The sequence below is a fragment of the Perca fluviatilis genome, chromosome 19, assembly GCF_010015445.1.
Source record: "Perca fluviatilis chromosome 19, GENO_Pfluv_1.0, whole genome shotgun sequence".
Lineage (NCBI taxonomy): Eukaryota > Metazoa > Chordata > Actinopteri > Perciformes > Percidae > Perca > Perca fluviatilis.
This window is the reverse complement of record NC_053130.1, coordinates 9,814,557-9,831,441: the sequence shown is the minus strand read 5'-3', so window position 1 is coordinate 9,831,441 and position 16,885 is coordinate 9,814,557. Positions and strand designations below refer to the sequence as shown.

At 39.0% G+C, this 16,885-nt stretch overlaps 1 protein-coding gene across 2 annotated transcripts in view; it reads left to right on the top strand.

The window, feature by feature from the left end:
* The window catches only part of slc8a1b (solute carrier family 8 member 1b), a 150,692-nt gene that overhangs the window by 90,378 nt on the left and 43,429 nt on the right, over positions 1–16,885 (top strand). Inside the window, exon 5 of one of the 2 annotated variants that reach the window (XM_039783781.1) lies at positions 16,541–16,647. The exons of the other annotated variant lie outside the window; for it this stretch is intronic. Coding sequence (XP_039639715.1) covers positions 16,541–16,647 — 107 coding nt within the window. The remainder of the gene's footprint in view (positions 1–16,540; positions 16,648–16,885) is intronic. 2 annotated transcript variants of the gene reach the window in all.

The window sequence follows — 16,885 nt, the reverse complement described above, 5'->3', positions numbered from 1 at the left end:
TTCCACAGACTAAGTTTAGTCTGGTGTTCTGGAACAATATAGGGAGCAATGGAGCGAAAGATAACCAGAAGAAAGATGGGCATACATTAAAAAGCAGTTATTTTCCTTTTATTTTTTTGTTGTTTTAGCAGCAGCAGGCTTATCTTGGATATGGTTGTGGTTTCCTCTGATCTAGCTGTAAAACATTTTATAAAATATCTGTATATTTCAATATTTAATTCAGTTGTGTCTATAAATATCAATAATGCAACATTTTTAAACATTTGTGTAATTTTACTGTTAAGTCACACCGGTTAGCAGTACAAACGTCTCCAAGATCAGTTTGTCAGCCTAGTTCCAGTGCAGATTGTTTAATGGTTTTGTACTGAATGCTTAGTTTGAGGATTTTCCAACCTGATAAGAACAAAATCCTGAATGAAACGCTATTTTTTTATTTGTTGATTGATTAACCTGACCAGTAGCTGTCAGCACAATACAACCATATGTGGCTGAAAAGACAAAGACCAGAAAAAAAGATGGAGGATGGAAAAAAGAGAGATATGACTGTTTATCTTCCCCAACTGTCCACTCTGTACCCTGAACCTCTGGTTGTCATGCTGATGGTTGTATACATTCATATACACAACCTTATAAGGAGAAAGATCGAAAGATCACTTTTGTGAATGATTTGGCTATATATAGGCATAGTAGAATGTGATTTTAATATAAAGTATGTTGGGGAAGCACATCCTACATTTCCCATGTTGCATAATACCTCCCTGATTCCTAAATATTCACTTATTTTAAACCCCACACACCAAGTTTGTAAAACTATTTAAAGGTCTCCAGCCTTTTTTCTTTGAGCTCCCTTTAGAGTGACTCTTTAGTCATTTAACATGCTTCCATGGATCTAGCATTAAAGTGCTCATATTATGCTCATTTTCATAATTGTATTTAGAGGTTGTACCAGAATATGTTTATGTGGTTTTATTTTCAGAAAACACCATATTTTTGTTGTACTGCACATTGCTGCAGCTCCTCTTTTCACCCTGTGTGTTGAGCTCTCTGTTTTAGCTACAGAGTGAGGCATCTCACTTCTGTTCCATCTTTGTTGGGTGTCACACATGCGCAGGAAGTACTGCTAGCTAGTCAGTTGCAGAGTATGAGGGTGTGCATGCTAGCAGCTAGGCGAGCATTATAACGTGTGTTACAAAGTGACGCACGTTCGTCACGGAAGTAAAGGCTGGACTACAATAGAGCTGTTTGGAGCAGTTTGTGAACAGTGTTTTCTGTTGGAGATGGTAAGTGCCTTTGGGGTGGACTTTGGGCTTTTTCACTTTGTAAACCTATAATGTACACAAAAAGATATATAACACAATAAAGGAAAGGGAAAAAGCCAAAAAGCATAATATGAGCACATTAACTAGCTCAAACGTAAATCTGTGGGATTTATTTAAAGAATAGAAAAGAGAAGGAAGTTGGATGAGAGATGGGGAAATGAAAAAACATTTTCTCTCTCTCCCTCTGTTTTAATTTACCTAGCTGACTCTCTTTATGTCAGTCTTTCTAAATATCCTCTTGTCCTGCCCCCAGGCATCCGTAAGCTAAGCCAATTAAGAGAACTGGCAGCAGAGCCATTGGAAACGCCTTGGAAACCATGCCACGCTGGCCACACGTTGTCGTGGAAACAATCGGACCCCTCTCTCCTCTCATTCCCACCACAGTGCAAAGTGGACCTGTGAACTGCCAGCACTTTAACTAACTGAACTCACGTTAGGTCTTCAAATTGATTAATCGTCTTTCTTTCTCTTTCATTCTTTCTATTAATTTAGTCATCAAAACCCTGATGGATTCACATTAATGCTGATAATGAAAAGTGAAAAAAGGGGGATCGGAGAGATGGAGAGAGGGAGGGAGGGAGGGAGGGAAAGAGGCATCAGATAAAAGAAGAGAAGGAAGAGAAGAGCTCATAAAATATATACAAAGAGGGAGAGGAAGAAATAAAGAAAAAAATGGGAAAGATTAAAGAAAGCTAACTAATATAAGTAAAGTTAGGCAGAGATAGCACATAAGAACAAGATAATACATTTTCATCATGGCAATACATTTGAATTGACTTGGATTAATGAGGTTTAAACACTCAGTGTAGGTGTTGTGTTGGGGTGTGCCAAAATATTTACTTGCATTGACAAGAAAGAGGGAGACAAATAAATGACTGCAGGGAGGTAGGAGATGGAGAAAGAGGTATTATCATTGAATCATGCCAATAAAGCTTTCTGAAGTGAGCTCCAAACAGAAACACATAGAGGTGGTGAATGGACCTCTTCACTTCATGCCAATACAATTTCTTTGGAAATTGGAGGTTAAATTAAAGAGATTTGGAGTTAGTGTGTAAGTGGCAGAAAGAGAGGCTGGCATTGCCAACTGGAATAGTGTGCCATTGCTAGACTTAATCGGCCAAAAAAGAGGAGGACAAGAAGAAAGAGGGAGGAGGGGGAGTTTAAGAAAGAGAGGGAGAAGTGAGCCCCTGAATCTGTAGATTGAGAAGAAATGTCAACGGGAGGAAAGAGAGAGCAAAAACAGGATTTTTTCTTTTTTCCTTAAAAGTTTGTAAAGGAAAATGGCAAAGAGCAAGCGGGCAACAGAAAGACAGTGAGGGTTATTGTATGGTTTCCAGCCCTGTGAATAGGCCTGACATTTGCTTTTCCCCTGCTGTCTTTTGTGCGGTCAGACTCAGCACCGGTGACCATGATTCATACTGCCGTTTCCTGCTACCAAGTTAGATCCCACTGCTGCCGGTCACACATGTTCATAGTAGCGTTTTTAAAAAGCTTCAGACAAAAAAAAAAAGTACTAATCACCTACATGGTTATCTAAATAATTGTTTCTCTCTATGGATGATTGATTAATAACGTTCTGGATACAAAACAGCTAATTCTCACAGATTTGTTTTACTAGTCCAAAGAGCACAAAGCACTTGATTGCAAGTGCACTGTAAACCTTTGATGTAAATGTACAGCTAAACTCTCACAGTATCTTACTGTTGTTAATGTTATACAGGATCATACTGTATATGGCAATGCGTTCTGGGAGAAAATAATAATAGCACTATCTGCGAATGTTATACATTACAGGTATTTACTGTTAATACCAGTGCATCTTGGGAAAATAAAATGAAAGGTGGGAATTACACTGTCTATTTACAGTAAAATACAAACTCTACCTTCAAATTTAACAGCAGTATGCTTATTGTAAATAAACAGTAGTTTGGGGTACTTTCCATAAGATCATCTCTCAATGCAAATCAAACCAGCTATTAGGCTAACTGAAATAAAACCATGCCAATCTCTAGGTATGGTGAAGGGTATGTGATGATGGGGGGGCTATTTTAATTCCAAAGGCCAAGGGAACTTTATCAGGATGCATAGTATCCTGGATCAATGAAATAACTGGCCTTTAAAAATAAAAATCTGCCTGCCTCTATGGGAATTTAACATAGGGGTGTACTTACTTATGCCTCCTGTAATTTAAGGAAGAACATTTATTTATTTACGATACATTATTCATTCACAAAGAAAATTGGTGTTCTCAAAGGTTGGATTTTTCCTAATATTTTTAATTAAGGCATTAAGATCAATTTCCAAAAGATGATTTTTTTATTCCTCTTTTTAGTCAACTTTAGCATGGGTTCATAAACTTATACGCACCACTGTACAAATGTATTTTTGCTGTTGTACAAAACAATGTGCATATGACATATGCATATTGAAAACTGCAAAGGATACACATGTTATTACCAGTTGGTAACAAATAGTGACATGTCAGTATAGAAAAAGCTACAGTAGATTATAACGGTTCATAACATCACCATATTTTAGTTTAAATCAAAACCCAACAGTAAAAAAAATAACACTGGGTCAAAATGTCAAAACAGCCCATTGTCTTGAGAGGTTTAACCAGTAAAGTTAACCCAAGAAAATTTAAGGAAAATGTCAGTTTAATTGACAAGTGATCTAGAGCACTGCAAGCAGCACAGCATTGCGTTATTAAGCACCAGAGATCAATCCAAAGAAAGTAACTGTTTTCCTGTCCACAGAATGCAGTTTATATACTTGTCCTGATCTATATCAAAGTAATCTGTTAGTATTCTTACCCTGGTTTTACCAGCTGCCCCCTCCTACAGTCTACACTGTATTAAACCTACCTTTACTTCCTTACACACATGTACACACATCCGTACACTTGATCCCAGACACACACACACAGTGCCTGATTGAGCGTGTAATCAAGGAAAGGGTGAGAGAAAATAGAAGGGAAGTAGGGAATCCTAGCAAACACATACACACACACACACACTAAAACACACACACACAGAGGTGAAACAGAGGAGAAAAAAAATCAAAAGAAGATTGAAGAGTAAAATGGTTTCTTGCTGTTTCAATGCATTCTCGCGAGATCTGTAGAGTAAATCAAGAGAACACTAAGTGAGGGGGGAGTTAGTGAAAGGAGGTGTAAAAGACGAGTCCCCCTCTACCTATTCAGCAAAAATTGAATTAGCTTCACCTTTTCATCACTGACAACCTTTGTGGTGACTCTGTTCAGTGGCAATGACACACCTGTAACAGCGTTACATATGTCAAGTAAAAAAGAAGATAGCATTTTCTATCATGTCTCAAAAAATTTCTTTAGGTCTTTAGGGCACCCACTTAGCTCAATTGGTAGAGCAGGCGCCCATATATAGAGGTTTACTCCTCGACACAGTGGACGTGTGTTCGACTCCGACCTGCGCCCCTTTGCTGCATGTCATTACCTCTCTCTCTCTCTCTCTCTCTCCCCTTTCATGTCTTCAGCTGTCCTGTCAAATAAAGGCCTAAAAATGCTCCAAAAAAATGGGAGTATTTCATCCCAGGAGTTCTTAAGCCGCCTTAACATTTATATATATTTCATATGCAGATTATGTCTAGATATGATTCGGTTGAATTAACACCTGACATGTATATGCGGCTCCAGTGTTCCCATTGAGATCTAATCATGATTGGATCCTGTGTGACAGCCATGCACATCATCAATGATTTAATGCCCTTATCTTTCTGGTGTGTAGGTCTTATTTTTCAAAGTGGAGGAAGACGCTGTGTTAGAGGAGTGCAATGCCAAAGACAACAGTTAAAGAGAGTCAGGGTCAGGGTAGGAGGAGGGTTGGGGTTTAATAAGGCATCTTGAAGGATATTATTTTCGTAAGAGGTCAATTTTTGAAGATGGGAAGGCATAGGTGGAGTAGTGGCAGTGCATGCTATTTCGATGTGTAAACAGGATTTTAGACACTCAGAACACCATTTAAGTTGTGGTAGATGTCTAAATAATTGTGGCAAAGAAGAACTTTTGTCTTCAATTCCGTCATAAGTTTCCTGGGCTTTGTATGTTTTTTTTGGTTTTTTTGGTTTTCTTTTTCTCATCCTCAGTATCTTCAAATCAAACTGAAAAATCGATGTATTAATAATAAGCATGTTTCATCTCTACAAAAGGACTCCTCACTGTTCTATTGAATCCTCGGGAGATTTTAAAAAGGGCAATCTGATTGAGTCACAAACATCTTTTGAAAAATAAAGAGTCAGACAAGGAGAGACATAAAGAGAAAGTCAGAGATGAACCTAAAAAAAAAAAGAGTCAGTGCCTGCGTTCAACTGTTGAATAAAAATATTGACTTTATGCCTGACTAAATCATCTGTTCTTCTTTTTGACACCGCTGTCCTGTGTAGGGTGAGGTGAAAGTGTTCATGTCTGAAATCCCAAACTATAAAACTTAAACTTGAATGCTTGACATATGCAGAAGAATTATGCTGCTGGCTTTGGAATGTATCTGCACGTCAAATTATTTGTTGAAAAACAACAGACCGAAAATATTCAACGCATACTCTCAAAATATTAAAACCTTTGTCTGTACTTTTTAAAACGGCAAGATTAAACAGCCAAATAAAAGTTGGGAATGCATGCATCATAATTATTTTAAAAGTGTTTTTAAAATTTTATTGAACATAATCCTGCCAAACAAATTGCAGATATGTCTTATATAAACGTTCTGTGTAGTTGTAGGAGTGTGGTAATTTATTCATGGTAATTAATTCATGGGGAACTATGCTTAAGCATAATATACAAGTCAGCAAAAAATATTTAGACTTGAAACCAAAGTATGAAATGTCTAACTAAACATGGACAGTGGTGTAAAAATGACCATATTGTTATTCCCAAATTCCCAAAGACAGTAAATGAACACAAACAAAATCTCTATCTGGCTGAAGGGTCTGAGCTTGGGCCCACAGAGAGCAAAACTATTAGTATGTTACAGTTGGTGCTGTAATGAGGCCTTTATTTCTGAGGTTGGAGGTATAGTCTAGAGTATTATCAGGGAGCAGTTGGTAGAAAGGAAGTGTTTTCAATTCCACAGTTGTGGCTCCAGAGGCTCTTCAATCCACTTGACTGTTCGTCACTCTCTATCAGCGCTGATCCCATCGCGCAGCTTAGAGCTCATAAATGGCCTGAAAAGGATGGAGCGCTGCAGCTTATTAGCATTCTCATCCTGTCTTGCTCTTTTACCGACTCTCTCTCTCTCTCTCTCTCTCTCTCTCTCTCTCTTATACACACACATACACAGTTTCTCTCTCCCCAATCTTTTTATGCGGTTGGTTCGTACATTTAGAACATGATATATGCACTGTAATACTTTGTTCTGCAGCCTCTTCATCTGTCACTCCTCATCCTCTTCTTAACTTTTAACTATTTTTTTGCTGTAATTGCAATTGCGTGCGTGCGTGTGTGTGTGTGTGTAGTACTTATAAATTGCTGAGCTCAGCCATCTCTCACTTAATCCTGACTGGAATAACTAAAAACAACTAGTAGTGTGTGTGTCTCTCTCTCTCTCTCTCTCTCTCTCTCTCTCTCTCTCCCTCTCCTGTTTTGCAAATGGAAATCTCCCAGCTGGGTATTAGCATTTTATGGCATAAGGAGACAAGAAATTATGTAGAAACAAATGGAGTTAGGTGTGGAAAGAAAGGCCCGCTCACACCAGCATTGAAAATGACAACATTTTGCAGCAAGATCAATACATTTCAATGGAATTGCCACAATTAGCTGAATCGTTCACAAGAAGGAAATAAATCTGTGCAAAGTATGGATTACGACTTGAACTGAACAACTTTGAAATACTAATTTACACAGTTAAGTAGGGCTAAGGTGTGCTGCATTTTCATCTATTTCTCTTTTTCGATGCAGGACTGTCTTCTTTCTCTAACACACACCAAAGTAATCTACTCTTGCCTAAAAGCACTATATTTTTTTAGTACTGACAGGTCATGTCTGTCCATGTGTGTGTGTGTGTGTCTTCTGCAGTTTAAATACTATACATTAATATGTGATGATGCAATCCAGAACTCAATGCAACACTTTTTCAGTAGCAACAAATTAGAAGAATGTGTTTCTATTCTGCACCAAAGCACATAAACACACCCACTCTGTCTCTCTGTCTCACACACACACACACGCACACACATACACACACACGCACACACACACACACACACACACATACAAACAAAAAAACAATGCATCCCCAAGTGTAAAGTTACCACAAAAGGTTGCCACTTAAAAACAGCTCCCATCAGCTTCTGAGAAGTTGGAGGAAAGTATTATGTTATGTGGCAAACACACTCATGTGTGTTTTAAATCAGATTTACAAGCTCCCCAAAGACATTTCCTGTGCGAAGATGTGTGTGTGTGGTTGTCTGTGCACATTTATGTGTGTGAGGGAGTCCCCAGGATTTTCCAAACTCCTTATTAGGTTAACAAGATATACTGCAGCTAGGAATGAAGGGAGAGCTAGATAGCCACATATACTGTAGAGAGAGAAAGAGGAAATAGGGAAACTCCTTGTGATAATAGAACATAGTTTAAAAGACACAGAGGAGGGTCTGACGCACATACACTTAAACTCAGGCGCACACACACACACACACACACACACACACACACCAGTTAGACAAAAATGGAGACTGGCTGCTGTTTATGACTTCGTCAACTGTTTTGCATAGTGCTGTCCAATGAAAATGACCATTACCATAAACATTATTTTATGGCCCTGTTTAGTATCAGACTGATAAAATGACTCTGAGCTGAGAAAACAAGCAAAATGGCTGTTACTGCAGTTCCTCACCGACCTTCTGGCTGAGTTGAAAAAGCTGTAAAAGCTTCTCAAAGGAAACAGAAAGTTTGTTATTGAGCTAACCTTTTTTCTAGAATGGATGCAAGCTGGGAAAGTTCCAGTACTACCTTCAACAGCTGGCTACTGGAAGTTTTCCATCCAGGCATTTGAGAGTTTAACCATAACTATGTTTTCCATTCATACTTTTCATTCATACCAAATATTTTTGAAGCATACCATGGGTTTAAGATTGATTTTCTTCCTCCCAGGCAGCCACCAGTTTTCATTCATTGTATTACAGTATAAAATAAAGTTGCAGTAATCAATGAAAAAAAACAGTGACCATTTTGTTCAACTTCTTTTTCTGCTAGTCAGTTATGATGTTTTCACAAGGTGATGAAGTTATGAGCAAAGCTTTGTTGTTGGTACATTCCAGGGAACTCTGACATCTCAGATCTGGGAAATGGCTGTGAAACATGAAATAGACAAAAAACACTTATATTAAGATCAGTAGCGACAGCCATCCCCTAAATCTAGAACTTTTAGAGTTTTAACCATACCTACTGACACAATATCCTACAAGGATGAAAGGTGGAAGGTGGGAAATCAGCAAAGAGGTATTACAAATAAACATAATAATAAAGAAAACAAGGTTCTGCTGTGGTTCTTTAAAGATCACATATATTTTTTAGCCTTTATGTATCTTTTGTAGCTCAGGACCTTTGTCAGGTTGTCTTACAATTTCAGTTTGAATCAGTTTCAAATTACATTAGTTTGAATGCATTCAAAACTCGCTTTACTTTAGAGCTCTGCCTGAGGCATTAACTGTCTAAATTTCTTCATGAGAAAATGTGTCAACTGAATTTCATATAGTATATACAATATATTGATGATATGACCATTTACATCAATACATTTAGCAGATCCCAGTAATGTCTTAGCTTTCCCCACGAAACAGCTACCAGACAACGAATGTTTAAAGTGTTTGTGGAATCAAAAGCTTTAGTGAGCTAGATATGCTAAATGACCAATATCTCTATTACTCTATCAGCCTGCCAAAGAGAGTCGCGAAATACAAATTTTATAATAAGAGGGACAAAGAGACACTCAGAGATAAATTGAGATCTCTGTGTGTGTGTGTGTGTGTGTGTGTGTGTGTGTGTGTGTGTGTGTGTGTGTGTGTGTGTGTGTGTGTGTGTGTGTGTGTGTGTGTGTGTGTGTGTGTGTGTGTGTGTGTGTAACCTTTTTTGTTTTCCCATTAGCCTCCATAAAGTCAGGATTATGAGTATTAGTGAGCAGACTGGAGCTTATTAGAGGAGGCTGGCTGAGGGCTGTCAGCCTATTGTTGTGGTTTCCCACTGCAGCCAACATCATTATCAGCTTTGTCTTATAAAAACACTGCATGTAAACAGCACACACACACACACACACACACACACACACACACACACACACACACACACACACACACTTAAGCTGTACACACTCCTGCTACTAAAATCATTGTCACGTTCACATTTACATAAGTGCAGACAAACACACACTCTTGTTCTCAGAATGTCAAACAGTGACTCTTAATGTACTGTAATTGCAAACACACACACACACCCACACACATACAGGCAAATGTGCACACAGTGGCATCTATGCTGACACTCTTTGATCCATTCCCACAGGAACAAACAACGTACATATGCACATACAACAACACAAACGCACACACTTCTTTTGTTTAGTCTGCGACCAAAGTCCACCCACCAGCAATCTGTTCCACACAAACAAACCAGTTTACAATCTCAAAGGCCAGTTCTTTTTCACACACACACACACACACCTCCCACTTTTCCAAACTTACATTTATACAACAACAGGTTGGACAAAAGAGGCACGCACTCTGGACAAAAGAAACACACACTCTTATCATTCACTGTGTAAAACGTGTTCAAAAATATGTTATTTTTATCAGCACTTCAAATGTTAGGATTATAATCATAGCTACACACACACAATGAAAGACAAACACACGTTTGTTCCATCACTGTCATGTCAAATTGGACCCGGTTGTCCGTTATTACCCGTCCTACACACACACACACACACACACACACACACACACACACACACACACACACACACACACACACACACACACACAGACAAACAGCAGAGCTACAACATTTTTTCCTCAAACCTAAAATAAAGCGGCCGTTCCCAAACTCAAATTTTCCGATCCAAATACGTCGCTAAGGCAGGTTACTGAGGAAAGGGGAGTGACCAGCACTGCTGCCTGTGGTGCTTTACAACTTCCTGTGTATTTATGTTTGTGTGTGAGGCAGGGGAAAGTGCTTTGATAGTGTCAAATATGTGCCATGCACAAGAAAGGCTCTTTGGATAACCTTCCACTTCTGGCAACTGTTTTCTCAGCTAGATATTAGATACAGTATAGTGCATAAACCTAGAAAGTAGATTTAAATAGCAAATGGAAAAAATAACTCAAAGGCAGCAAGCAAAATGGCTTTTACTTAGTTCCTCTATCACAGTTGCAGAGGCAGACAGTTGAGTCATATGAAATGCTGCAGTATGTTTCAGAACAAAAAATAAAAATAGTGATGAAAACACACCATAAGGTTTTTATTTTTTTTATTTTAGCATTTTTAAATCCATGCACTTGTGGTTTTCAGATAGTTCACATGTAAAATGTAAGCTATCGCATGTGAAAACATCAATTGCAAAATAGCATCTAGACAGGTTTAGTTTTGAAACAGCCTTCTGGGGATCCGACTGATATTTGTTAGTTGCAGAAAGTTTAAGTTTTAAAAAGTCTCCTCTTTTTTGTGGCTTATTTCATATTAATGTGCTTAATCTCAAACACACAAATGTCAACCATTGCCGTGTCTTCCCTTGTCCTATTTCAAGTTCTGGTGTCCCCTCTTTGGAAATAAACAATTTATAGTATGGTTAAGTGTTATCATGGAACATCAGGGACATGTGGATAAAAAGCATCATGGCAAATATTCAGGGTCCAAATTGCAGGAGCACCAGAGCCAAAAACCTGCGAAATCATTCATCTTGAGAGAAGGCGAGGGTGGAATATCATGTCAACAGAAACATGAACAAACTTGATCAGCAAAAAGGAAAAGTAAAGGTCACCAACGTGAACAGACATATTATAATGATTGTTTGGCACATTCAGATTGGCAAAGGTGTGTGTTTGTAATTATGCTATCCACTACTTCAACGTGACTCGGTCAAGCTGTTTTTGAATAATCTATTGGCTGTATATTCCATCATCTAATTCAAGGGATGTTTTTCCTCTATTTGAGAGTTTCAGTTAAATGTTTTGTAAACTCTGACAGAGGCCAAAAAGTCTTGCAGGAATATTGTTTATGAAAGACAAAGGAAGGAAACCGCAGAGGAAACAGTGGGAGGGAAGGAGGAGATGGAGTATGATGGAGAAGTTTGGAGATCTGTCACAGTTGCTCAGATGTTCACTTTCTATGCTTTTTTTTTTGCAAACTCAGAGAGAGGACATCTTAACACAGATGTACACACATTGTGGTCCCTGGAGTAATGCATTTTTGAATTCCTGCAGCTGAAATTCCTTTAGTGTGTTCGTGTGTGGGTGCAAGGGCAATGCTGGTGTGACACATTTGTGAATGCTGCCATGCAAGTGTGATACCACCTCTGTCTCTGTAAGTGTGTGTTATGGTATTTCTATCCTTGTGAGGACCAATTGGACTTGCAAGCTTTGAGAGTTTGAACATTTTTGGAAACATTTTGGCTGGGCCTCCGTCAAAGGGCTTTTTGAGAGTTACGACTTGGTTTGGGGGTTAATGTTAGGGTAAAGTTTAGTCTAAGGTCAACATAAGAGACTAAGCGATGCACTATGTCAATGAGGGTCCTCACAAAAGTATAGAAGTGCAAACATACATGCGTGAAGAGTGTATATTTCACATTTATGGTGCCACAATTACGTGTTTTTCAGCACATTTCATACTCCATTATTCTTAGTGAACCATCAACTGGCACACACATACACCCACAAGCATTTGTTTACACATGCCTCTTACTGTATATATGGTTTGTAGATTAACATATGATTGAATACAGACACACAAAGAGGCAAAATCAAATACAGACAAACAAAGAGACAAAACTTACAAACAGTGTAGGCTACTGTGTAATATCAAAGGCTCTCTCACACCCTTTATTACACACACACACACACACACACACACACACACACACACACACACACACACACACACACACACACATGCACTCACAAGCATTTGTTTACACATGCCTCTTACTGTTTATATGGTTTGTAGATTAACATATGATCAAATACAGACACACAAAGAGGCAAAATTGAATACAGACACACAAAGAGGCAAACTTACAAACAATGTAGGCTACTGTGTAATATCAAAGTCTCTCTCACACCCTTTATTACACACACACACACACACACACACACACACACACACGCACATATACACTGACAAATCAGAGTAGTGTGTACAGTACAGTATTTGACCTCTTTCTCTCTCTCAAACACTTACTTGTTCGTACATATATAAATAACATACACTATACGAACACACACAACACACACACACATAACATACAACACATAACACATACATCATTGGTCTGGAAACAATCTTCTCCACCTTCCCAAAAGGTTTCATAGCAATGTTCCATGAAGCATGTTTACGTGTAAGGAAAGTTTGTGTTATATATTTAAGTGTGTTTATTTGAGATAAAAGAAAGACGGGTGCAGATAAAAAATGAAAAATCCAGATCATTGTGGATTAATTATATCTGACACTGTCTCAATTTGTTTGTTTGACTAGAAGTAGTGTGTGTGTGTGTGTGTGTGTGTGTGTGTGTGTGTGTGTGTGTGTGTGTGTGTGTGTGTGTGTGTGTGTGTGTGTGCGTGCGTGCGTGCGCGCGTGCGTGTGTGTGCTAAAGGCGTGCGCGCGTGCGCGCGTGTGTTTTTCCAGCGAGTTGGTCATCTGTGAGGTTTGCCAGCTTCAACAGAGGAGTCATCCTTCCCGATCCGAGGGAAAATAGAGTCCAGCAGTGTGTCTCTTTAAAAATGATTTATTTGCTCATTTTTATACTATATGGAGAGTTACATCACCATCTTTTTTATTCTCTTTCCAGAGAGCGAGTTATTTAAGTTTTCTCTGATTTCATGTCAGAAAGTTGACTCATCACTGGTAAAATGTTTTACGAAAGCATTGATAGCGTAAGTTAATGATACAAAAACATATGTTTGGTTGCTGATTTGATAAAAATGTTTTTTTTTTTTTTTAAAAAAGTGCAGCCCAAAATCCTATTCACATGGAACTAGTGTTGCTTTGGGTCTGCCTGTGATTTGGGAACTATTGTGGGCTACTTAATGAGAGCTTTGCTAGCAGTGCGGGTGCAAACTGAGGAGGTGGATGTAGCTGCTCTGGAAGGACACCCACTAAGAGAAGGAGTCAATCAACACGTTGGTAAATCTGAGTGAAACACCAACTGTATTAACATCATACAAATGTGAAACACAGAAGCAGTACGAGAGACAGTAAATTCCAAAATCATAAAAACTTTCCTGCGTACTTCTAATAAACCTTGTATTAATTGAAGTAGTAGTAGCAGCATTTCTATTCCCAGTGGGAATGTAAACATTGCTGTTCCCTGAGCCCTTCCACGCCATCATTTGGGAGGTGAAGTGCCTTGCTCAAGGGCTCCACCTTGAGGCAAGGGAGGGTTTTACTCCATCACTTCAGCTGCTCTGTGAGTGTTAAGTGACAGTTGTTCATGAGCTTCTCTAGGCCAGAAGGTGAAAACTGCTCCCCATCTGCTGTTATAGGACAGTGATAAATGGGCTAATCCCTCTATTGTAATGAGTTAACCCCTGACATTTCCGTGCGTGCATGTGTGTGTGTGTGTGTGTGTGTGTGTGTGTGTGTGTGTGTGTGTGTGTGTGTGTGTTTGCATATGATATTTTAATGGTTTACCCTTTACCGTGTTTGTATCATGCAGCTGATAAATTAACCTGTGATGCTCTTGTGTAAAATTAGATGTCTAGCAGGCTGCTTTATTTTTTGTGTCATTAATGAGCCATGCTACGGATGTGAATATTGTTGGTGGTATAAATGTAGATGCATTCAAGAACTGTGTACTTTTTAGGTACTTGTACTTCACTTGAGTATTTCCATGTAATGCTACATTTCAGGGGTTAGTGTGGTACTTCAACTCAATTTAATTACACAGCTATTCCAATCATATTGGGTATATCATATTCTAACATCCTGAAAAGGGCTCATTCTTCACAAGGAGTACATTTATTTTGAAGCCTTAAGCACATTGAGCTAATACTTGTATAATACTTCATTTAATAATACTTTTTGCTACTTTTACTAAAATAAAACTGAGCTAGAAACTGAAATACTTCTTCCACCAGCGCAGACTGTATGCTAGAGACAGATGTAATGCTGCTAACATGATGCCGGCTGATGATTCCAAACAGGTTGCAGGCCTGCGATCAGAGATAATGGCTTATATAAGCGTGTGTGTGTGTGTGTGTGTGTGTGTGTGTGTGTGTGTGTGTGTGTGTGTGTGTGTGTGTGTGTGTGTGTGTGTGTGTGTGTGTGTGTGTGTGTGTGTGTGTGTGTGTGTGTGTGTGTGTTCGTGTTCCCATTTCACACCCTGTAGGCCAGATTATGAGTATTTTCTCAGATGTCTTTGTTATTGCCTGTAGTGGATTTGGATCAAAATATGGGTTTTGTTCCAGACTGGAAACACAGATAAACACACACATTCACACATACGCCCACTGGCACTCACTCACACACATACTGTACACGCACTAGGTAGCGCTCCATAGCCCCGTGACCTCAGATATTAGCTTCCCTGCCAAATATGACTTAGGCCAAGTGCCACAATAAATACACACAGTCAAACACACACTCTCTCCATACCGAGTCTTACTGGAGCATTTGGTTGGTCAATAATGAGAGCTACTCTTGGCAGTTAAATTTTTGGTGAGAACTCGGCTTCAGAGAAAGAAATCGTTGGCTTGTATTTGTTCATCGACATTACGCTGTTACAGTTTACAGGCTGATGTATTACTGTTTTGTTCAACAGTCATTGAAAGGTTTAGATGGAGAATGATAGCAGAACATAAATATCTAAAAGTGAGAAAGATGAGACTTTGGCTCGCGGCACCGATTTTTGTAACATTTTGGCTTAAATCACAAACCAGAGCTGGTAAGAGCTTTACTGTGCCGTGTTGGGTGTTAATTGAAGGTGTTAATTGCAGAAGCAGACATTTCCTACTGTTTAAAATAATCACTCCTTCATTGTTATTTTCCTGCGCAGTCTTTCCTTTTTATTGCATCTGGTCTTGGATGACTTCTTATTATTCTAATGTCTCCGATGTGTCTGTGTGCTGATCTGTTCAATGTTAAAGACTGCAGTACATATCAGTTCACTTTCAATTCAGCCAGAAATGTGAAAAGAATCTAAGTAATTTGCTAAAGCACTCATTTTTAGGTATCTTTTACAGGCTGGATATTTTCCTGCAATACTTTTCTGTAGATTTTGATGAAAATTCAATTGTTGGATTGGCTTAATTGACAGTGAATTGCCCTGGTTTCCCACAGGCATCAAGGAAAAGATTACACACATGCAGACTTCCAACAATTATCACTGCATGGGATTAGCTTGTCAAATAGTCTCGTAAAAGTGAAAAGCAATGTGTGAATAAAATACTTAATTTGCAAACCTGCTGCTGGATCCTAAAAGCTTCTTGATTGTACAAGCCAAATTCATCATTGTGACTCATGGGTGTTCACCTGCCAAAATGACTAATAGAGTTGATAAACTCTCCAGACACTGCCAGTTTTCCTTTTGCTTTTAGCATCCAAGTGAATAAGTTTTTTTTTTCTAAAATAAAAAAATAAAAAATAAATAAAAGCTGGTATCAGGCTTGAGCGGAATATTGAATTGAGCCTTGATCAGGGCTGCAGGCTGACAGAGTGAGGGCTTTATCAGACCAATCTTTGTCTAATGTGAGCTTCTCCGATACCATCCGAGATTAATCTGACATCAGATGTTATGCTTCGATTAGGTGGAAATATAACAGCCTGAAAAAACAGTTACCTGATAACTAAGCTTTCTTGGAGATTTTGGCATTGAACAAAAATGTTCATGTCTTGAGCATTAGATGCTTGTGGGAAAAACCAAATGCTGCTCTTTTCTGTTTCCTCTTGCTGTTCCACTTTCCAGTCCGTCCTTTCCTCACTTTTCTGCCTTCTCTTTTTTTCCTTCCTCGTCTCTTCCTTCCTCCCCCTTCCTCCTCCCCCTCCTCAGTAAAACCATCAAGGTGAGAATTATCGACGACGAGGAGTACGAGAAGAACAAAACCTTCTACTTAGAGATCGGAGAGCCTCGCCTGGTGGAGAGCAACGACACCAAAGGTCAGGAAGGGGCTGAGCCTCTCGAACCTTGACCCCCTAGGCCACAAGGTGTCGGACGCATTGCAGAGGCTGCATGTTCCCAACACATGGAGGCACACAGGAGGAGATTTTGATTTCTTTCTTGCTCATGTACCTCCTGATGTGTCCTCACTATGACCCGTGAACATGCAGCAGGTTGTGGATCACCTCATCTCACCACATCCATTACTCCTCCTCTTCTGTGTGTGTGTGTGTGTGT